The 24,696-nt window shown below is 32.3% G+C and overlaps 1 protein-coding gene across 1 annotated transcript in view; it reads left to right on the forward strand.

Annotated features, from left to right (window-relative positions):
• The window catches only part of LOC115956173 (receptor-like protein 19), a 103,491-nt gene extending 82,907 nt beyond the window's left edge, over positions 1–20,584 (forward strand). The window contains exons 9-12 of the mRNA XM_031074624.1: positions 17,690–17,833; positions 17,918–18,061; positions 18,145–20,160; positions 20,290–20,584. Coding sequence (XP_030930484.1) covers positions 17,690–17,833; positions 17,918–18,061; positions 18,145–20,114 — 2,258 coding nt within the window. The 3' untranslated portion in view covers positions 20,115–20,160; positions 20,290–20,584. The remainder of the gene's footprint in view (positions 1–17,689; positions 17,834–17,917; positions 18,062–18,144; positions 20,161–20,289) is intronic.
• Positions 20,585–24,696: the final 4,112 nt, after the last annotated feature.

Consider the following 24,696-nt stretch of genomic DNA (forward strand, 5'->3'; position numbering starts at 1 on the left):
TAAATGAAAACTTGCCTTCCCCTGGTGGAACCACAAATAGGCCTCACTCTAGTAACCCTTGGAAGGGTCTATGGAATCTTAAGATCCCTAACAGAACCAAAACTCTGATGTGGCGAGCTACAAAGTATGCACTGCCAACCCGGGCAAACCTCACCCATAGAAAGGTCCTCACTGATCCCACGTGCCAAGTCTGCAATACAGAGCCGAAGTCCACCTTCCACTCTCTCTGGTCTTGCCCGAAGCTAAATGAGGTTTGGAAGGTTCATTTTGAGCCCTTGAAAAACAATACTCAAGATTGCTTGACCTTCCTGGAGGTGTTTAAAACTTGTTTGGAGCAGCCCCACAATACAATCTTGTTTGCAATGTTAGTCAACCAGATCTGGCTCAGAAGAAATAAGCTGAGATTGGGTGAGGAGGTGCTGGACCTGAAGCTACTTAATTCAAGGGCCAGAGACGCTCTCCATGAGTTTCAACTAGCCACTGCCATGCCTCCAAAACCCCCTCCTATCCGAACCCCTATCAAATGGAAACCCCCCCCCCCCCCCCCAACGGAATGGTTCAAAATAAACTTCGACAGGGCTGTTTTCAAGGAGCAAGAAATAGCTGGTTTAGGCTCCATCATTCGTAATGACCTCGGTCTAGTTATGGCTACATCAACACAAATTATTCCTCTGTCCACTTCTGTGGAGATGGTGGAAGTGTTAGCAGCGAGGATGACTCTTTTCTTTGCCAATGAACTTGGTTTTGATCAAGTCATCCTTGAGGGAGACTCGGAAATTGCAATTAGAGCCATGAATCGTGAAGACTACTTTGCAACTTCCTTTGGTCACATTGTCTCTGACATTAACGCAGTGGCGGCTCAGTTCAAGAACGTGATATTCCAGCACACTCGAAGACAAGGGAACAAGGTAGCTCATAGTCTAGCAAGAACAGCATGTAATTTTCCCCCTTTTTGTACTTGGATGGAGGAAGTTCCTCTGTCCTCTTTTGCTGTGTATTCTGCAGAAATTATCAATAATACTTGAGCCCCTAGTTCTATAGGGGCAGCCTCTCAAAAAAAAAAAAAAAAAATGAAAAGCTGCAATCTAAACGGCTGGTCATATTTGGTTTGGTCTGTTTACATTTCACGACAAGAAGCTTATAATATAGCTTCTGCCGTTTATGTTCAGAAGATATTATGCTGCAAGTCGTCAAGTGTTTCTGTTGTAAATAGCTGTAGTTTGTTGTTTAGTTATATTAGTGGCCATGTGTCATTCTGTAATTCGCTCTTGTAGTTGGTGGAGGTAATTGCTTCTTTTCAATTTTCTGTTATGCTGTGCAGTTTAACATTGAGAGCTATGAGATTAGCAGCATGTTGGCACCTCTTCATGTATAAACTGCTTGGGGGTTTAAGGGAGAAAGGGTTCAAACTGTGGGATTAGCAGCATGTTGTAATTAGCTCTAAAAATATATATATATATAAACAACAAACTTAATTATCATAATTTGATAGAATTATAGTTAACCATTAAATTCACAATTTTCTAATAGTTTAAATTTCAAAGTTAATTGATAATTTAATATGGTATAAAAAAATGTCATGATAACATGTGTCCTTAGGGCAATTGTTAATAAACTATTTTAGGAAAGTTTTTAGTATCACTTTCATGGGAAATATTAAAAAAAAAAAAAAAACAGTTAGAAAAATTAATTACTTTATCATTTTCCCATACAATATTTTTTAAAATAGTTCCTAAACCAATACCCTTAAAGAATTCATTAACATTTCCACACACACAAAAAGAGGGAGATTCTTAAACTTTTAGAGCAATAATTAATTTAACATAATATAAGAAGAGAAAATCCACAAATTTTGGAAAAAATTGGTGATTTAATCACTTCCAATACTTGAACAATTTATCTTTCATTGTTTGGTGAGAATCCCAAACAATGAAAGATCTAGACGAAGAAGAAATTGCTAAATTTAGAGAGTGCTCAAAGGTGAGTGTAACAAATTTCTGATTAGAATAATAAGCTTGAAGACTATGCAACATTTAGGAATGGCCATACCCATTGGGTAATGGATATCCAACCCTATCCGATCCAATTATTCTGGGTAATATCCAATTCTTAATGGGTAGAAGGTAATTGGGTAGGGTTTGGATATTATCCAAATATTTTGGGTAGGGTTTGGATATTTACCCATTTACCCATTATTACCCATTTAACCAACCCACTCAATTAATTAATAATCAAAATTACCAAATTACCCCTAAGACTTGAAAATGACCAAATTATTCCTAAAATCCTATAAATTGCTAAAATGCACCCTAAACCTAAAAAATGACCGAAATACCCCTGAAACCTAAAAATTACCAAAATATCCTTGAAACATAAAAAATGACCGAAATACTCCCGAAACCTAAAAAATGACCAAAATACCCTCGAAAACTAAAAATTACCAAAATGCCCCATAAATCTAAAAAATGACCGAAAGACCACTAAAACCTAAAAAATGACCAAAATACCCTCAAAACATAAAAAATTACTGAAATACTCCTTAAAACCTAAAAATGACCAAAATACCCTCGAAACATAAAAAATTACTAAAATACTCCTTGAAACCTAAAAATGACCAAAATGCCCTCTAAACCTAAAAAATGACCGAAATACCCCTGAAACCTAAAAATTTCCAAAATATCCCCGAAACATTAAAAATGTCCAAAATACCCCTAAAACCTAAAAAATGATCAAAATACCCCCGAAAACTAAAAATTACCAAAATACCCTATAAACCTAAAAAATGACCGAAAGATCACCGAAACCTAAAAAATGACCAAAATACCCCCTGAAAGCTAAAAATGACCAAAATCCCCCCCCCAAACTTAAAATTATCAAAATATCCTCTAAACCTAAAAAATGACTGAAATACTCCGAAATCTTAAAATTACCAAAATACCCCCCTAAACATATAAAATGACAAGAATACCCCCAAAATATATAAAATAACCGAAATACCCCCCTAAATATAAAAAATGACCGAAATACTCCTGAAACCTATAAAATGATAAAAATACACCCAACCCTAAAAAATGACTAAAATAACCTCAAAACCTATAAAATGACCAAAAGATCCCAAAACCCAAAAAATGACCCAAATACTTTAGAAAATAACTGAAATACCTCCAAAACCTAAAAATTGACCAAGATACCTCGAAACATTAAAAAATTACCCTTGAAACCTTAAAATTACCAAAATACCTCCGAAACCTATAAAATTACCGAAATAGCCCCAAAATATAAATATTAACGAAATACCCCTAAAACCTAAAAACTGACAAAGATGCCCCCTGTAATCTAAAAAATGACTGAAATACCCTTAGAATCTAAAAAAATGACCAAAATAAACCCAAAACCTAAAAAATTACCAAAATTCCCTCAAAACCTACAAAATGACTAAAATATTCTTAGAACCTTTAAGCTTGACAAAAATACCCTCGAAACATCCAAAATACCCCAACCCTCTATTTTGGTAATTTAAGAGGTTACAAATGTATTTTGGTCATCTTACAAGTTTAGGGGTATTTTGGTCACTTTGAAGGTTTCAAGGGTGTTTTGGTCATTTTATATATTTTCTATGGGTATTTGGTTGTTTTAGAGGTTTAGGGCTATTTTGTCGATTTATAGGTTTCAGGGTAATTTTGGTAATTTTGGAGGTTTGAGGTTATTTTTGGTCATTTTAGACGTTTTGGACGTATTTGGTCATTTTACAGGTTTAGGGCGTATTTTGGTCATTTCATAGGTTTGAGGGTATTTTAGACATTTTTTAGGTTTAGGGTGTATTTTTACCATCATATAAGTTTTAGCGGCATTTGTCATTTTCTAGATTTCGGGGTATTTTGGTCATTTGATATATTTTGGGGGTATTTTGGTTATTTTTCAAGTTTACGGGGTATTTTAGTCAATTTTTAGGTTTCGAGGGTATTTTGGTAATTTTTAAGTTTCGGGGGTGTTTCAATAAGTTTTTAGGTTTCAGGGATATTTCTATCATTTTTTAGGTTTGGAGGTTATTTCGGTCATTTCTTAGGTTTCGGGGGTATTTTTGTAATTTTTAAGTTCTAGGGGCTATTTTAGTCATTTTTTAGGTTTTGGAGGTATTTTTGTCATTTTTTAGGTTTAGGGGGGTATTTTGGTAATTTTATGTTTTGGGAGGTATTTCAGTCAAATTTTAAGTTTTGGGGGTATTCCGGTCATTTTTTAGGTTGAGGGGGTATTTTAGTAATTTTTGGGTATTGGGGGTATTTTAGACATTTTTTAGGTTTCGTGGGTATTTCATCATTTTTTAAGTTTTGGGGGTATTTTGGTCATTTTTTAGGTTTAGGGGGTATTTTTGTAATTTTAAGTTGTTTTGAGCATATTTGGTGATTTTGGGAGTACTTTGGTCATTTTATAGATTTCATGGGTATTTTGTTCATTTTAGAGATTTTGAGATATTTTAATCATTTTAGTGGTTTTTGAGCATAACTGGTGAGTAGGACTGAGCAAGGACCCGACCCACCTGAAAACCCGACCCGACCCGACCCGAACCGAGAGGTTTTGGATGGGTCTGAGAATATTCGGGTTGGGTTTCGGGTCTCATTTTCGGGTTAGGGTCGGTTTCGGGTCAGGCGTCGGGTCAGATAAATATACTACTCTGAACCCGAAATTTTTTTTTTTTGTTGAATCAAACCCTACTCTGTTTCAAGCCGCCTCCCTCAGCTCTCTGCCTTGTGGTTCTCTCGCCACCTCCCTCAGGGCTCAGTTATCTCTGGGTAAGTCATCCTTCCCGTGTTGTTCTATTTGGGTGTGTGTGATAGTGTTGTTTTGTTTGTGTGTGTCTGATATTTCTATCTGTGTGTGTTTTGAAAAGTTTGACAAGTATTGGGGGAGCGGGGAGGATTCATCAAAGAAGGGAAATGTGCTTTTATATGTTGCTGTGGTGCTTGATCCTCAAAAGAAGGTAGATTATTTGAATTATTGTTTATCAAATTTGTATGGGGAGAATGCTGCTAAGGTTATCACTAACCTTGTGGAAAGTGTATTGAAACGCTTGTATGAGCATTATAATTCAACTCATTCATCATATGTGTCTATACAAAGTGCGAGTGAGATATCAAGGATGGAAGGTGTTAGTGTTGATGTTGATGATGATGATGATGATGATCCAGACAGATTTATTGCCTCTCAATACAAGGCTTTTAGGCAAGGAAAACAACCTGTTGGGTGTGTAGATGAGGTTGCAAAATACTTAATGGAGAATATTGAAGGGGAAAATGACAAAACTTTTAATATACTGGCTTGGTGGAAGTATAATACTAATAAGTATAGTATACTATCTCGACTGGCACGAGATGTGTTGGCTGTACCTGTTTCTACTGTGGCTTCTGAGTCGGCATTTAGTACGAGAGGACGTATACTAGACCCATTCCGTAGTTCACTTGCTCCTGAGATGGTACAATCTCTTATATGTACTCAAAATTGGCTTCAATCTTTAGTGCAAATTTCGCTTCGACAAGCCATGGATGATGTTGAGCTATTTGAAGATTATGGAAAATGTAATGTTCTTAAAATTTATTAACTTGTGTTTTAACTGAAATTTAATATATCTTGTTAGTACATTAATTGGAATTTAATATATATTGTTGTTCTAAAATGTTTTGAAGCTTTTTTGGAAGCGAAGTTAGCTTCACCTTCAACAGCATCACCTTCACCATCAAGTACTATTACAAATCTTGACTGATCTTGTTAGTGAGTATTGTTTTTCTTGATCTGGTTGGTTGTTTTGATCTTAGTTATGTTGAATGGGATATGAGTATATCTTAGAAATTTGAATTCTGTTAAATGACTTGTTTATTATTGATTTTTCCCCTTTGGTGCTGTAGGTGGAAAATATTGAAGCAACTTTCACTTGGAGTTTGGAAATGGAAGCTCTTTTGTAATTATTTTAGCTTGTAATTTTGATGTTCAATGATCTGGAGATGTCTAAAAATTTCTTCTTTGTTTGTGTTTGTGGGTTGGCCCTTTTTGTATTATTTGGTTTACTTCAAGATATTCTTTTCTGTTTTTTTGTTTTTTCCCTGAAAGTTCATCTTAATGTGTCTGGCAATTCTGCTATTGCCATAGACTTGAATAGGTGAATCTTCAATCTTTTCTCTTTTAATTATATCCTTGTTTTGATCAAAACATTGGGAGCCCAGATGGTTATTTTGATGGGAGCAGCAGACTTTCTATGCTTGAATTGTATCTACCAATCTACCAATATTCCTTGAAATTTCGTTGCCCAATTGTAGATATGCAGGTTTTGGTTCTTTGGGCTTAGATAGTAAAATTATTCTTTGGGCTTATTTGATTTTGTTATGAAAAATTGGGCTTATCATTATTACCTTGGAATTCTGTTAGGCCTGGTATAATTCCAATTGCATCAGCCCTCCATTTAAAACAAAAAAAAAAAAAAAAAAAAAAAAAAAAAAAAAGTCCAATCCGAGACCCGACCCGAGACCCGGAAAACCGACCCGGTTACCGACCCGAAAAATCGGGTCGGGTCGGTTTTAAGACAGTTAAACCCAATTTCTATCGGGTCGGGTTTCGGGTCACAGTAAACCCGATCCGACCCAACCCAATATCAGTCCTACTGGTGAGTTTAGAGATATCAGCGGTATTTTGGTAATTTTAGAGGTTTCATGGGTATTTTGCTCATTTTAGAGATTTTGAGGATATTTTGGTCTTTTTATTGATTTTTGAACATATTTGGTGATTTTATAAAAATCGGGTTTGGGTAGGGTATGGATATCCATGGGTAAATAAACTGGATAACAATTGGATATGGATACTAATTAGATAAGATAATTGGGTATCCATGAATAAATTAATTGGGTTGGGTATGGGTATACCCTACCGATAGCCATCCCCAGCAACATTAATATACGCTATTTGGCCAACTATTTTCTTTAATTTTTCTGTGTCTCTGCTTACCAGCAAGCTGTTGAACAAGGTGATGACGATGTTGAATGTTCTCTACTAAGCGTCAAACAAAATTGTGAGCCTTAACTTGCTGCAGATCATTAAAAATGGTGGCTGTCCAGGATTAGATCTTGTTTGTATGTATCACAGTACTGTTTGCTTCTTTATAAAACTCTGTTTAGACTGTATTAGGATCATTTCTATTTGGAATTTGGTAGTTTAGATTAAATATAACAAAGTGTATCTAGTATCATGTCATTAAATAAGGTATCACTTTGTCTATTATCAAGTTTATGAATAAGTCTTAACCATGAAATATATCTCCATTTCAAATCAACATTGCTGATAGCTTAATTTGATTAGGTGGGTACTTAGACTATTCCCTGTGTGTACCTAATCTAGAAATTTCAAAAATAATCACCAAAATATTGACTGGAATAAAACGTAAAGTGTGATTGTATATAAATGAAGAGTGATCCTTGATCCAACCAATATAAACTAATATTTGAAATTTCAAAATCGCAAATTGACATTGATTGTAAAAAATAAAATAAAATTGCCCCGGCTCCCCAGCAATTTTGTAGAAAATGTTTCGCTTGAACTTTTGTTCAGTTCTTTGGGAATGCTCTAAAATGGGATAAAAGACTTAGTGAATATATAATTGAGAAAACATTTTCTACTAATTACTTTGATATCTTTGAAAAGTATCACTAAAATTTCTCATGATCTAGAGTCAGAGTCGGGGTTTTTTTTAGGCCTAAGGCTATAATGATGTATTTTTTGTTGTGATATTTTATTTACAGTTTTTTTTTTTGGTTACATTTTATTTATTACTGGTTAAAAATTTAAACAAATAAGTAACAGCAAATTCGCTTAAAATAAAATTCATAGTGGATTTTTTAACATCAATAGTTGGGGAGCTCATCCCTTATTTCTCTATTTTAGATTTTGTGGAGTAGTAGGTTTATCGTTGAGGTGGTTTGTGTATATCAGAAATCAAAGAAACAAAAAGAAGGAACTAGATTAGACAGACCAGAAGTTATAGAAGTTGCAGAAAAGAATGAAGGCTAGACAACGAGTAGCTTAAGCAGTTTTGATAAAAACTACATGTAGTTTAACTTTGGGTAGTGAACACGTGAGCAGCATGTGTGTGCGTGATTAGTTGTACAGTGTATTTAGTTAGTTAGAAGTTAGTTATGCTTATCTGTTAGTTTTTCCCTCTCTCTGCTTGTGTATAAAGATCTGTGTAATCGTTATTTCCCAAGTTAATGAGAATTCACTCTTAACCAAATCTTCATAGTGTAAGAAGAGTATTACAATTTTAATAAATGTTTTTTTTAAGAGTTTTCTCTAGTGAAAGTAGGAAACCATGTCCTATTTGGTTTTGGAGATATGCATCACCGCATAAAGAAACTAAGTCCTAGTAAATATACTATGTTAGGGCTTGAGGAATTGTATTGTGTGAGAAAGTGTAGTGTTACAAGCCTAGTGCAAATACAATAGGGTGCTGCTATTGTGCTACTATTATAATATCCTTATTTTAATGGAACTTTCTCTGTTGTCGTCTGTGGATATAGACATATTACCGAACCACATAAATTTTCTGTCTACTTTTTTTTTCTCTCTTCTTTAATCTTGCCTTAGTGAGTTTATTTTCATAACAGTTGTTAATATTGAAGATTAGCCCATGCTAAACTTTTAATTTTTGCTTTTTTGAGAATAGTCAAAGGAATTTTAATTTGTTATTGAGTTTTTTTTAGAGAATAATTATTAAACTTCAGTGGAGCCTTGCGCACTTGTGAATATTTCTTGATGTTTGGCCAGACATAAGACACTTCAAAGAATATCATTTACTCATTACTACTTATTAACCCTTTTTTACCTTCTAAAACAATGCATGGATTGAAATATTCTTGTTTCTCATAGCAAGTCAGAGATACACAACATATACTTTCTTTCTTTTTTGGTAAAGTGCACAACATATACTTAGTGGTGGGTATTTAGCATTTTCTTAGTTAATGAAAACATAAAAATATTTAATTACCAGATTCTCAAAAAAGAAAACATATAAATTTTAATGAAATGGAAAAACATGCCCCCTTTAATTCACTGCATCATGCATCCGATATATTTTTTCCAGTTTTAACAAACATTAATAAGTTTCTTTGATGATAATTGTTTTTTTAAATTACTATCCACGTGAATTTGTTGACTGAAACATAATAGGACTACTTGATTTAGACTTTTAGACATGCGTAACTAGTTATCAATCACCAAAAAACTTTTGTGCAATTTTCTTCCCAAAAAAAATTAGGTAGAGATGCAAATTACACCCTTAGCCAGAGATGCAGTGGAGCTACAATAAATGTGTTGTGCCCGGCCACAATAATAACTCTATCAAGACCCCGATAATAGACGTGACATAAGGTTGATAAATTCACACTAAGGACCCTCTTTTATTTAGGAAAAAAAAAAAAAAAAGAGTAAAATGACTTAAAATGCAAGTTGCTTGAATTGAGACTTGGTAAATTGCATGGTCCATTTTATCAATGATGGGACTACTTCAACAACCACCCTCTTTCTCGTGCATTTTTTCAAAGGAGCTGTTTCTTTCACACAAACTACCTAATTTCTTTAATATTTTATGTTAAAGAGTTTAACCCCCTAACTTTTCCTTAAGCAAGTTACAGTGTGTTGTCTTCATAATCACAAGGCCCCTCATCACAATTTTTGTACCCCATTTTGTACCAAAAAAATAAATAAATAAATAAAAATAAAAACAGATATTTTGAAAAAAAGAAACTATGAATATGTTTGGATACGGATGAAAAGTAGTGCGTTTTGCGTCTGCATTTCTTCTTTTTTTTCTTTTTTGAGCCGTGATTTTTGACTTTTCTGTCAGTGCATTGTTCACACTAGCAAAATAAGTAGTGGACAGTGCATACCAATGGGTCTCGTGCACTGTTCATGGGACCCACAAACCTTACTTTTCAGCAACTTTTTTATTAAAAATGGGTCTCATGGTACTATTCACACATTTAAAAATTATTTTGCTACAGTGTTTTCAGTTTTCAGCAAAATAAGTGGTATCCAACTAGATACAGTCCTCTATCAATGTGAATTTCATGACGGAATGGGGACTAGACAAATTAAACAAGTGTCACTGGTTAATAAGTGGTTATCCATCGCCAAAATCCTTTTGTGCAACTTCCTCCCCCAAAAGAAAAATTAGGTAGAGATAACGAGATAAGAAAGTTACAACGGAGTCTCTGGAATCACAAGGTCTTCTTTATTTTGGCACCAAATTCCTTTCCCTTTTTTCTTTTTAGAGGACCCCTGATTCCTTTCTTAAAAAGACTTAAAAAGCAATTTAATTACTAGAGCCAACTCGAGTCTTGGTAATTGCATGGCCCATTTCTCCAAGGAAAAGACACCCAAATTTTTCCCTAAAAAAAAGTTACAGTATCTAGCAAAAAAATAAAATATAAAAAACATTTACGAATAAGCGTTTGGGTATTTAAAAAAATATCTATCTTACACGTTTAAAATATATTTTTTATCTATTTTACTATCTTATTTTACAATTTATCCAACATTTCAGTTCTTATTTTTTAACTCAATTCATTTATTTATTCATTTCTCTCTCTTCCTCCCCACCCTTTCTCTCTCTTCCACTCCTTTTCTATCTCATCCTTTAAAACAAACCAAATAAAATAAAAATATTTTTGTTTTACAACCATGCTACAGTAGTTTGTATATATACAAACTAAAAACTTACTGCTCATTATTGCTAGAAAGTTTTAGCAATAACAACCACATAAAGCATGTTCTGGATCTCTAAGAATGTAAAATAGCAATTTCGAGGGTTTTACACCTCCAATGCTAATACTCTAAGAGAACTTATATCTGTGCTTGTATAATATATATATATATATATATATATCATATTATAGCCAATTAAGCTAAAAATTTATCAACATCAAATCATGTGAAATTGTATAAAAATACATAATTGCTATAATAATTATATAAACTAGTCGAGGACCCCGCGATGCGTGGATAATGTTGTAAACTGCTATATGAGAAGGTTACGTAGAATGTATAAAATATTTTAAAATAATAACATTAAGTAACACATTTTTCCCATTACACAAAAATAAATTCATTAAATTTACCAAAATTTCTCATGATCTAGAGTCAAAAGTCAGGGTTTTTTTAGACTATGGCTCTAATGATTTTTTTTTTTTTTGGTTACATTTTATTTATTACTGGTTTAAAATGTAAACAAACAAGTAACGGCAAATTCACTTAAAATATAATTCATAGTGGATTTTTTAACATCACTAGCATGTTACACTGTTAGAGTCAAGTCTTTTTTGCATTACTTTCCCAGAAAAGATGCAAGTTACACTGTTAGAGTTAAGTCTCTGAAATCACAAGGGATTTTCTTATTCTGGGACCCTTAATTGATTCTTTTGTTAAAGGAGTAAGGGTAAAATGCAAGTAACTTGTGTCAACTCTTAGTAACTCGATCGATTCTCCTTTTCCATTTTTCCAGAAAAAATAAATCTACCAACTTGTCCAAAAGTAGCAAGTTACAGATTCAAGTCTTCGTAATCTTTTCTTTTTTATTAGAATCAAGTCATCGTAATTACATGGCCCTATTTACGGTTTTCATTGGAAAACTTATATGTTTGGCCCTGCATTTTCGATCAGTCACATTCTCGACAAATTTCTACATTTTCATATGAATTTGATTAATTAATTTCAATTTTCATTTACAGTAATACATGCTCTCTTTTCATTTTCTAGAAAATAATCTAAGCCTATTATAATCTTAAAATCTAATTGATCATTTGATATCAATTCGATCAGTCACATAAGTTGGCTGAAAATTTTAATATTTGGAATTTATTGCAAATTATATTTTATTTTCTAATTAATCTGAAATAAAATTTTTAAGTATATGATATTTATCTTATGAATAATTTATTTATTTTACTTGTATATATGCTTGATCATGCTAGTTCAGATTGGTTGCCTGTTTCTTCTCAAAAAAACAAAAAAAAAAAAAAAAAATTGGTTACTTGCTTAGTGGGGGAGCTCATCCCTTATTTCTCTATTTTAGATTTTGAGGAGTAGTAGGTTTATCGTTGAGGAGGTTTGTGTAAGAAGAGTATTACGATTTGCATTAATAAGTTTTATTTTTTTTTAGCTTGCATTAATAAATGTTAGAAACTAGTGTTTAGTGATTATTGGATTGTTTAAAATTTGAAGTTTTCTAACCGTTTTGATTTTCTAAGAAATTTACTTTTGTTGTTGTTGTGATGTGGACGTAAATTTTCTTTGTCTATTTTTCTTCACTCTTCTTTAATTTTTGGTTAATGACTTTAATTTTCACAATAGTTATTTTCACAATAGTTGTTGATATTGAAGATTAGCCAATGCTAAACTATTAATTTTTGTTTTTTTGAGAATATTCAAAGGAATTTTAATTTGTTAATTTGTTTTTTTTAGAGAATAATTATTAAACTTTAGTGGAGCCTTGCACACTTGTGAATATTTCTTGATGTTTGGAGCCTTGCACCTTTTTATTAATTGCCAAAAAAGTTTGTGCAACTTTTGATAAATTACCAATTGTCTTAAAAGTTTAAGTTATTAGGAAATATTAAACTTAATTACTCAATTATAATTCTAATACTCTTGCTAATGTATGGGCCCAAACCCCCCTTAATAAGTGGGGCTCAACATATGGAATTTTTAAGATTGTACATTGGAGGTAGAGAGGAGATTGGAGACAAAGATTGAACTTAAAATATCTGCTCTAATAAAATGATAAACTATCGATTAACCCAAAATCTTTAAGTTGTTTGGAAATGTTTTACTTAACTATAAGTTTCACAATTTTCTTTCCAAAAAAATTAGGTAGAGATGCAAATTACATTGTTTGGAGTCAAGTCTTTGAAATCACAAGGCCCATTTTCTTTATTTTGGGCCCCTGGTTCTTTTGTATTGAAGGCAACTTATTATGCAAGTTACTAGATACGACTCAAGTCTTAGTAATTTCATGGTCCATTTTGACGGTTTCATTCCTCTCTCTACCTTTTTTTTTCTTATGCATTTTCTAATGAAAAGACATAATCAACTTTTCCTAAAATAAGTTACACTATTCAAAAATAAATAAATAAAATAAATTAGAGCAAGTTGTAGTGTGAAGTCTTAGACTCTCTTTAATCACAAGGCCCCTTTTCACAATTTTATTTTTGGGGCCCCATTTTGGTATGTCGTGAGTCTCATGACTCCTAAACTATTAGCGACTTGAGTCCAAAGAGCCAAACATGTAAGTTTTCCAATGAAAATGGTGAAAGAAGTCCATGATGTGATTACCAAGACTTGAATCTATAATAACTTGCTTTTGGACAAGTTGTTAGATTTCTTTTCTTTATAAAAATGGAAAAGGAGAATGTAGTTAGCAAGACTTGACATGAATAACTTGCATTTTACTCTTTACTATTCATATATTAAAAGAATTAAGGGTCCCAAAATAAAGAAAATCGGTCATGTGAATTCAAAGACTTGACTTCCTTTCTTTTGGGAAGAAAGCTGCACAAAAGGTTTTTGACTCTCTTGAGTCTTGCCTAAATCAAGTAGTCCCAATTCACTCATGAAATTCACCTTGATATTAATATATATATATAAATCATTAGAGACTTTGTAATTTTTTGTAAAAACTTTAAAAACTTCCTGATGCAATGAATTATAGAAGGCATGCTTTTCAGTTTCATTAAAACTATATGTTTTCATAACTACAAAACTGCTAAATACCCACTACCGATTTTAATGAATCAGAAAAATAAGCCTCCTCTAATTCATTACAAGGGATGCATATCTTATGATTTTATTGCTATCAACCTGAATTTCATGAGCGAATGGAGACTACTTTATTCAAACAACTAAGCATCACTATTTATCATTTATTAATTGCCAAAATATTTTGTGCAACTTTTGAGAAATTACTGATTATCATAAAAGTTTAAACTATTAAAAAATTGTGAATTTAATCACTTAATCATAATTTTAATACTCTCACTCACGTGTGTGCCCAAGCTCTCTTTTAATAATTGAAGCTAAACACATGAAGTTTTAACATTTTACATGGGAGATAAAGTGTAGACAGTGATTGAACTTAAAAAGTTTTGCTTTAATACCATTTAAACTATTGATTATCCCAAAAATTTAAGTTGTTAATTTCTTCCCACAAAATAATTAGGTATAGATGCAAGTTACACGGTTAGACCAAGTCTTTGAAAACACAAGGGCCCATTTTCTTTATGTTGGGCCCCTGACTCTTTGATTCTTTTGTTAAAGGTGACTTAAAATGCAAGATTTCCTCTTCCTTTTCCTAAAGCAAGTTACACTATTCAGAAAAAAGTAATAAAAACAAAATAAAATAAAGCAAGTTATAGTGTGAAGTCTTTGACCGTTTGTAATCACAATGCCCCTTTTAACAATTTTGGGACCCCATTTTGGTATATGTTGTCACGAGTCTTATCGTGACTCGTAACAAATAGATAAACATACTACATAGAGTCCTTGTTAGTCTCCAAACATTAGAAAGTGAACTTAATAAGCGTGCAAAATTGTCCCATTTTTTTCCTATAAAAGAGATACTAACATCCCAGCTCTCCACATATCACATATCTGCTTATGAACTCATCAGGAATAATGAGGTGGTTCATATGGCTCTCTCAACTCTTTTACCTCTTGCTGCTCTTCTATTCTCAACTTACTTCGTCATCTTCTTCTTTCAACTCTTCTTCACCACCACTGTGCTCCCAAGACCAGAGCTCTGCGTTGCTCCAATTTAAGCAATTGTTTTCTCCTTCCTATTATAATATTTCTTATTCAAAGATGGAGTCTTGGAAGGAGGGCACTAATTGTTGCTCATGGGATGGGGTTACCTGTGACAGTGTGAGGGGGGACGTGATTGGTCTTGACCTCAGTTGTAGCCGGCTTTACGGCACCATCCCTTCCAACGCTAGCCTCTTTCTTCTCCCTCACCTGCTTTACGACTTTTATTATTCCCAAATTTCATCTGGGTTTGGTCGTTTTGCTAAGTTGAGATATCTTAACCTTTCCGGATCCTGGTTTTATGGTGAAGTCCCACTTGAATTATCCCACCTCTCCCAATTGTCCTCACTAGATCTTAGTCTCGATACATCTGTTGTGAAGAGGCTTGTTCAAAATCTGACCAAGCTAAGGGAACTTCATCTTGATAGGGTTAACATGTCCTCTGTTTCTCTTACTTCTTTCAGGAATTTGTCTTCTTCTTTGGCATCCCTTACACTCGAACATTGTGATTTGCATGGAAGTCTGCCAGATCTTGACATTTTCGGCTTACAAAACTTACGCGAACTCAATTTAGGAAGTAAGTACAAATTCACACCTTTTTATTTTTTGAATTCTAACACATACTAGAATTGTTAAAAATCTAAAATTCTTTGGTTGGTTTGAGAAAAACATTTTATATATATATATATATATAAATCCATAATAAACTTTCATTGAAAAATATTAAGGAGTTACATTAGCAAATACGTATGTTGATGACACCCCTAATATTATATTAAAATAAAAGTTGAGAGAAAGTTCAATCAAGAATCAAATTTGATTCTAATTGCATTCCAATTTTCTAAAATTGTCTTCTAATTTGATGCCATATGTCTCTTGATTTTAGATGAGTTTCAATTTTGTGCCAAGTCATTATATATCTTATTTCATGTCTAGTCTCTTTACAAGTACATGCATAAATCTTAACTTAAAAAATATATAAGGAAAATTACAATTTATTTCACTTCTATCTAACAATTTGAATATGTAATACTGCTTTCTAAGATATTAAAAACTATTTTAATACCCAATTGAAAATTGAAACCATTTGCAATCTACTTAAAACTAATCAAGATTTTCATATAAAAAAATTATTATTAGTTTAAATATAAATTTCAATTAAAAAATGTACCATGCTCTAAAAAATTAGTTGTTCATAGCTTATTTGAAAAAATGCACACATGAAATAAATTTATTGTATCACAATAACAAAAATGAAGTTAAGAAGTGATAAAAATAGATTTTCACATATTTAAAATTTATTATACTTCTATCCAGGGGCGGCTGACTTCAAAAAAAAAAAAATATATATATATATATATTATTATTATTTTTTGTTTGTTTAATACTTTAATTTATTTTTAAAAATATTTTTGCACACCATGACTTAAATTTTGCACACCCTTATTACAAGTATTTCCAACTCTAAGAGTAAAGTGTAAGTGTTTGTGAATGGTAAGTATTACTTTTTTTTTTTATAAATTTATATTATGTGTGTGAGTATATCTAATTTGATTGTGTGCATTACTTTTTGTTATAATGCTATTTGTGTAAATTATGATATGTGTGGACATTTGTGTGTACAATATAAATATAATATAAATTTATATAATTAAATAATTAGGAAATAGAGATGGTTTGTTACATGTGTGTGTATTGTTATCATGTTATAAAAACTTTTTGTTATAAAGTTAGTAAAACTTAAAAAAAAAAATATTGTAAAGTTCGTGATTGTCCAAGCATTTGATTGGTTATGTAGACACATAGCGTGTAAGTTTATGTATGAATGAGTGTGGTTGTGTGTGTCAATAATTAATACAAAGCTAATGAGTTTAGTTTAGTCATTTAGTTTAATTTTTTTTTATAAAAACAATAACAAATAGATAATAGCAATAGCATAAAAATAAAAATGTTAGATAAACTTAACAAAATAAAATGGTCATAGGCTCACAGCTACCCACATTGGCAATAGATACTCATAATGAACTATCATATAACAATTTAAAATTTGAAAATTTGTAGAAGAAAATTATATAACTTTATGTATTAATTTTTTTTGTCGATAACTCGATATATTCAAATTTTTTAATGACCCCCCTAAACAAAATTCCTAAAGCCGCCACTGCTTCTATCTAACAATTTAAATATGTAATACTTCTTTCTAGGATATTTAAACTATTTCAAGTCCCATTTGAAACCACTTGCAATTTACTTAAAACTAATCCAGATTTTCAAATAATTTTCTTTAAATACCTAATTCCAAATAAATCATTTGTTTTGAAGCACTAAATAAACAATTAGGGATTGTATCATTTGGCAGGCTTACACAACTCATTTTTTTGGATTTATCAGATAATAGTTTGAGTGGTGAGATACCATCATCATTTTCAAACCTCAAGGCACTCTCTTACTTGGATCTAAGTGGGAACAATCTCAATGGTAAGATCCCATCGTCACTTTCAAACCTCAAGACACTCTTTTCCTTAATTCTAACAAGGAACAATCTTAGTGTTAAGACCACATCCTCAATTTCAATTAGGAATAAACATAATCCTTGGAAAATCTTTTGAATCTCACAAATTGCAATTTTGTAGGACCAATACCTACGTTGTTTGGGAACCTCACCAAAGTTACTAAAATTTTCCTAAACAATAACAACTTCACTGGCCAAATTCCATCATCACTTTCAAATCTAAAGGATCTCAATGTTATTGACCTCAGCAACAACAAATTTGAAGGTAGAACTCTCGATTTTTTCACCAACATCATAAAACTCACTGAAGTTTACCTATTTTATAACTGACTAATTTTAATTTGACAGGATCAATACCAGTGTCTCTTGGGAACCTCACAAAAGTTACTGATTTTATGCTCCAATATAACAACTTCACTGGCCATATTCCTTCATCACTTTCACATCTAAAGGTTCTCAATCTTATTGACCTCAGTTACAACAAATTTGAAGGTAGAAACTCTTGATTTTTATACCAACGTCACCAAACTTGCCAAAGTTTACTTATTTTATAACCAACTAATTTTAATTTCACAGGATCAATACCAGTATCATTTGGGAACCTCACAAAAGTTACTGATATTATGCTCCAATATAACAACTTTACCGGCCAAATTCCATCATCATTTTCAAATCTGAAGTATCTGAACGTTATTGACCTTAGTTACAACAAATTTGAAGGTAGAACTCTTGAATTTTTTACAAACCTATAAAAACTTGCCAAAGTTTACTTATTTTATAACCAACTAGTTTTAATTTCACAGGATCAATACCAATGTCTCTTGGGAAGCTCACAAAAGTTACTGAAATTATGCTCCAATATAACAATTTCACTGGCCACATTCCATCATCACTGTCAAACCTAAAGGATCTCACTTTTATTAACTTCAGTCACAACAACTTTGGAGGTTTTGGTGGTAAAATTCCTTTTTTGACCAACCTCACAAAACTCACTGCAGTTGACTTGTCCTACAACCAACTCACTAGTCAAATGTGTGAATTCCAACCTAACAATTCACTAAAAAGTCTTAGATTGGAAAATAATAGGCTTTATGGCTCTATTCCAAATTCAATCTCTAATCTCGTGAATCTTAGAAAGATTCATCTTTCATCAAATAACTTGAGTGGCATTGTGGAATTTGATGAGTCCACAAATTTCAAAGAACTGGACACTCTTGATCTTTCAAATAATAGTTTGTTCTTAGGCATCAAAAGCAACTCTAACCATACCTTCCCCTATCTTCAGAAGTTAAGCATGTCTTCTTGCAACATAATTGAATTCCCAAAATTTTTAAAATCGTCAAAATATTTAATATACTTGGACCTATCTAATAATAGAATCCCAAACCAAATCCCAGAATGGATGTTTGAAGTTGTGGAGAATCTACAGTTTCTTGATCTTCATGCCAATCTATTGCAAGGAAATCTTCCTATTCCACCTTCTACTATGATCGCCTTTTTTATGTCGAACAATAGACTGATTGGGGAGATCCCGTCTATGATTTGCAATGTAAGTAACCTTGAAATCTTGGATATCTCTAACAACAATTTGAGTGGTAAGATTCCACAATGTTTGGGAAACTTTGGTCATAGACTTTCAGTGATGGATTTGCGAAAGAACAATTTCCATGGCACTATTCCTGATACATTTGAAAAGGATAATAGTCTAGCAACTATTGCCTTTAATGGAAATCATTTAGAAGGGAAATTACCAAAATCATTTGTCAATTGCACAAATTTGGAAGTTCTTGACCTCGGAAATAATAAGATTAATGATTCATTCCCCTATTGGTTGGAAGCCCTTTCGAAGTTACGGTTACTTGTCTTGAGTAATAATAAACTTCATGGTCCTATAAGAAATCGTAAAAATAAGGTGGTGTTTTTCTCTAAATTACAAATTCTCGATCTCTCTCACAATGAGTTTACTGGTCTTTTACCAAGAATTTATTTTGAAAAATTGGAAGCCATGATGATTTGCAATGAAAATGCACAAGAACCACAATATTTGGCAGCATATTATGGTACACGTGAGCCGCCTAAGCCTATTGTGTCTGATAGAGATGAAATACCCGAAGGTTTTTATCAAGATTCAATAGAGGTGACTGTGAAAGGGTCAAAGAGAGAACTACCGAGAGTCCTAACCATCTTCACAATGATTGATTTATCAAGCAACCAATTCCAAGGAGATATTCCAGATGCACTTGGAAGACTTAAATTTCTCCGATTGCTCAACCTTTCCCATAACAGCCTAACTGGCCATATCCCATCAACATTGGGAAATTTATTAGCACTTGAAGCATTGGATCTCTCTTCAAATAAACTCACTGGTGAAATTCCTATGCAATTGACACTTCTAACATTTTTGGCCATGTTAAACCTTTCACAAAACTACCTTATTGGACCCATACCTCAAGGCAAACAATTCAATACATTTGGTAATGAATCATATGATGGGAACTTAGGATTGTGCGGATCTCCATTGTCAATTAAATGCAGTACTAATGAGCCACCACCAACAATATTCCTTGAAGACAATGATTCAATGTTTGCAGAAGGATTTGGTTGGAAGACCGTGTTGATTGGCTATGGATGTGGATTTGTGTTTGGATTAGTTGTGGGATATGTTGTGTTTAAAACAAGAAAACCCCAATGGATTTTAAGGTTGATTGAAGGAGAACGAGAGGGAAGGGTGACAGGGCGTATCAACCAAAGACCCAAGCGAAGAAGACGTTAATGCCACATGGATTAATACTGTGCTATGAATTAATGTGTGCTCTTAGGTGAGTGTGACAAACTTCTCTTTGCATTAATATTGTGCAGTGGATTTATATTAAGTTATATTAGAAGTAGCATTAACATTTGTAGTTTCCTATATAATATTCAATAATTTTTCTCTGTTTACTTGCAAGGTACTGTTGGAAGTGATGAGGACCCTATTATCTACTATGAGTTGAAGAAGATTACGTGCTTTGACTTACAACTGTTCATTAGAATGTGGGGTATTAAGGAGTTGATCATGCTTATATGAATTATGGTGTTGTTTTCCTATTCATCTAATAATAATGCTCAGATTTCACGAATGTATTTGAGGTTGAGGGTATTCTTTGTGTTTGTTTTAAAATTGTATCATGTCTTGGACTTAGTTTTGAGGCTAGTGTTGTGCTCAGTTGGCTTGTACTTATTGGAGGTTATTTCGTGTGTTCATTTGTGTTTGTTTTGAATCTTTTGATATTATGTGGCGCATTGGACTTAGTTTTGAGGGTGGTCTTGTGCTTAGTTAGATTACTAATATATTGTTATGAAAAAAATAAATCTAAAATGAAATATTTCTAATTGTAAATTATAAAACAAAAGAATTTTGATTTTGAAAAGGGAAATTTTCATTATGTGGGTTTATTTTCTGTAAGTAATTTTTAAAATGGGAAGAGGGATTAATGGTGCCAATCATAGGAATTATTAATTTTTTAGTAACTTGGACACTTATTTTTTGGACTATTTTTTTTGTGTGATCATGTGTTAACCGCTGAAGGAGTAATCTTACTAGAATCTACTTTTTGAGAAATCAAGCCAGGCACTGGACAACAACATAAAGAAGACCAATGGTATTAGTGAATCTTCAACCTAGAAGAAAAACCAATCCAAAATCTAAGAAGCGAAGCATGCGTGTTAAGTGGGATTTTGATTTAGGTTAAGGGGTGTCGATAGAGTATTTTATCTGCTCTCAATTTTATTGTAAAATTTTGAATAGGACATAGAAAATTACATGTTTGCCGCCAAGGCCAATGGAATGACAGGTATTAAATTAATTTGTCTCTATTGAATGTAGGATCCACCAATTTCATGGAAGCCCCCAGATGGAAGGATGGTCAAAATAAATTTTGACGGAGCAATATTCAAGACAGAAAACAGAAGCGGGATCGGTGTTGTTGTACGAGATCACACAGGTGCAGTCCTAGCGTCCATGGCTCAAAGCTTCTCCCCAGCACTCACACCGGTGGAAATAGAAGCTGTTGCTGCATCACGGGCTCTGGAATTTGGACTGGAAATAGGCTTGGCTGAAGCTGTATTAGAAGGAGATTCAGAGCTAATTATGAACGCTTTGAAATCAGGAAGTGGTACAATTGCTCTGGTGCAACCACTAGTTCAGGATGTTTTTATTTATTCAAATTCTTACATTAAATTGCTATACTCTCACTGTAGAAGAGACGGCAATAAGTTGGCACATAGTCTAGCTAGATATTCGATTAATGTTTCCGACTATGTTGTATGGATGGAGGAAGTTCCATTGTCTTTATTTTCTGTAGCTCAAACTGATTTGGCCACTTTGGCAAATCAAGTTCAATAAAATCTCTACGTTCATTCTCAAAAAAAAAAAAAAAAAAAGTCAAACAGGCTCAAAATTCTACCAACACACCTTATCACACCCAAATACACCTTCCAAAGTGCTTTGACCAAATTTGAACATGTTCGACAGAGAATTTACCAAAAATCCAATTGTCTGATCGTGACAAGTTCAAGCTCATGGATAAGGTAATTGAATTCCCTTTAAATTTGTTGCTCGTGGGTCAAGTTCAGACTTAAATCAAGCAAGATATCATGAAAATAATGAAAAATTGGAAACAACAAAAAAGAAGTCATTTTAATGAAAAGTGTCCTAGAGCTTATTTGCAACCAAATTGCGGTTAACACTTTGTTTGGTCGCAATTGAGAGAAGAGAAAGGAAAAGAAGAGAGGAGAAAAGGAAAAGAAAAAACTTCCCTAGTATATTTTCATGATATACAAGAGAAAAGAAAGAAGTAATCCTTTGTTTGACTTCCAAATGAAATAAAAAATAATGATAAATAAAAAATAAAAAAATATTATTATTATTATTATTTTTACTCTTATGCCCACATAAATTAGGGAGAGAAATATATAAGATAAGGACAAAAGAGAAAATTCAGGCTGTAAGAAGTAAAAAAGGTGGGCTCCACTTTTTTATTTGAGTTTCCCTGCTTCCTTTTCGGCCCAAATTGGCCGGATTGCAAACTGTGGGCCCGGAGGATTTGTTTTCTATACATTTCTTTTCTTCTCTATAATCCAAATACAAAAAATCCCTTCCCTTCCATAGCTGGTGAAATTATTATGTCCAGAATCTACTTTTTGTAAAACGCTTATGTATAAAAAAACTCAATTTATTTGTCTTCAGTGCTTCGTTTTTTTCTTGTAATTTTTTATGAACTTTTTTCTTTCTTCTTCCTTTTTATTTTTTTATTTATTATTATTATTATTTTTTTATGGATTTGCTCTCCTTATATATTTCTATCAAGCTTTTCAAGGGAGGATTTTGTATGTTGACCTAGTTGTTGAGATATCTGATACACAAAAATATGTGCATGAAAGATGAAATGTACTAGTTGTTTAATTTTTTGTTAAATATACTAGTCGCTAGATTTCGCAACGCTCGGAATAATTCAATATAAAAGGTCCTTAAATATACCAATCATTTCATTTCTTCTAAAATATACTAGTCTCAAATATTTTCTTTTCTCCAACTAAACGTCCTTGTACAGCTATTTACAATATTTTTTCACCTTTGGAAATATCTCCTCATAAGAGACAAGCAATTGATAGAAGTAAAGCACTCGTATCACATTCCACCCTTGGGGTTGTTCTTCAACCTTCTCTCCCGACATGAAAATTTCTCCACATCACACTATTGCCTTAGTAAATCAAAAGGGTGTTATTTGGCGCTTTATTGGTTTTTATTGGCATCTAAAAACTTTGAAGAGAAGATCTGTACTTTTGCAGTTGCTTGGATTCTTGAAGACAATAAACTTATTTGGGATAGTTTTGAATTTTCTTTTTTCTCTTTCATTTACGACATAATCATGTTGCTCTAGTCTTAGTTAGTGTTGCAAAAGAGAATAAGTAGATCATTGTTTGATTAGAAGAATGTCCATCTTTTCTCTTTCCCATTGTATAACATAATTTTGTATAAATAAAGTCTACTATTGTTTCCTCTCAAAAAATAATAATCTACAATACAAAAATACAAAAAAAAAAAAATCTCAAGATGTTAAAAGGTAAGGTAGGAAAAATATCCATTTCTAAATAACATTTATTGCTAAAAATTGGTAATTATTCTCTAGAAAAAAAAATCTTTCTCAAAATAAAAATTGTTTTCTCTCTAATATCCAAAACATAGAAGATGCATAAAAAAATTTAATAAAAGAAAAAAAGGGGGAAAAATCATAGCAAAATCCAACATTTCTATTAATAATATTTAAAACACAAAATGTATCTCAAAATTTTATAAATTCAAGAAAAAAAAATTTCAAAAATCTAAATCCAACCAAATTAAGTACAATTCAAAAAAAATATATATATATATATTGTTTTCTTTTGTCAGAATAATATGGCGGTTTGGTCTTAATATTCAAATATGGTTACACAATATATAAATCCTATTGTTTGTATTAATAAATTAATCAATTAGTTGGTATGGTCATTGAAATACATATTCAAATATTGTGTGAAGCTCAAATACTAAATTATGCCTATTAATCAATTATGTAAATCTGAATAGCACATGTTAATCACCGCATAATAATATTCACCACATGAAAAGCAATAATAATAAGGTAAATAACAAAAGCATATGGTGATTTAGTGGAAAATCTATGGATGCATCCAAAGGAAAACCAAATAAATAAATAAAAATAAAAACACTTTGGAATCCTAAATCCCCAAAAAAATTTCACTAATAGAACTGAAATTTGCATATAAACCCTAATTCCTAGACCATACCCCGTATAGAAAACTTACTAACAGAACCCAAAGGTCACCTTCAAGCTGCTTATACTCTTCTAGTCTAGATTTCTTCCACAAACCACATCCGTGACTCCAAAGAACACCTTGAAGGTTTGATCTCCACAACAAACATATACAAGGATTGCTCTGTAGCATCGGCATTGGTCACCAAACTGAAACTCCATCTTTAGATTCACTTTTAGTACAAGCAGGTTAATAAAACAAGGTTTAGGGTTTTTCTTTTGTAACTCACGACACAATTCTTCTAAACCTCTTCATAGCTCCCTTTAAGTTAACCAAAGAGAGATAGGAGTCTAAAATGGTCAATATCAGGTGATATGACCACACCCGAATAAGGAAAAATCCAAGTGACAAAAATCAGATGAGGAAGGTCAGACAGAATGTTAGGATTAGGATGCACATTTTAGAAAAGATCAAATCAAACATATAAGGCGACACAAATTGATAGAAACATCGGTTAATAAAGCGTATACAAGTAAGCAAGAGACACTATAACGGTGTTG

This window comes from Quercus lobata, chromosome 8 (genome assembly GCF_001633185.2).
Source record: "Quercus lobata isolate SW786 chromosome 8, ValleyOak3.0 Primary Assembly, whole genome shotgun sequence".
NCBI lineage: Eukaryota > Viridiplantae > Streptophyta > Magnoliopsida > Fagales > Fagaceae > Quercus > Quercus lobata.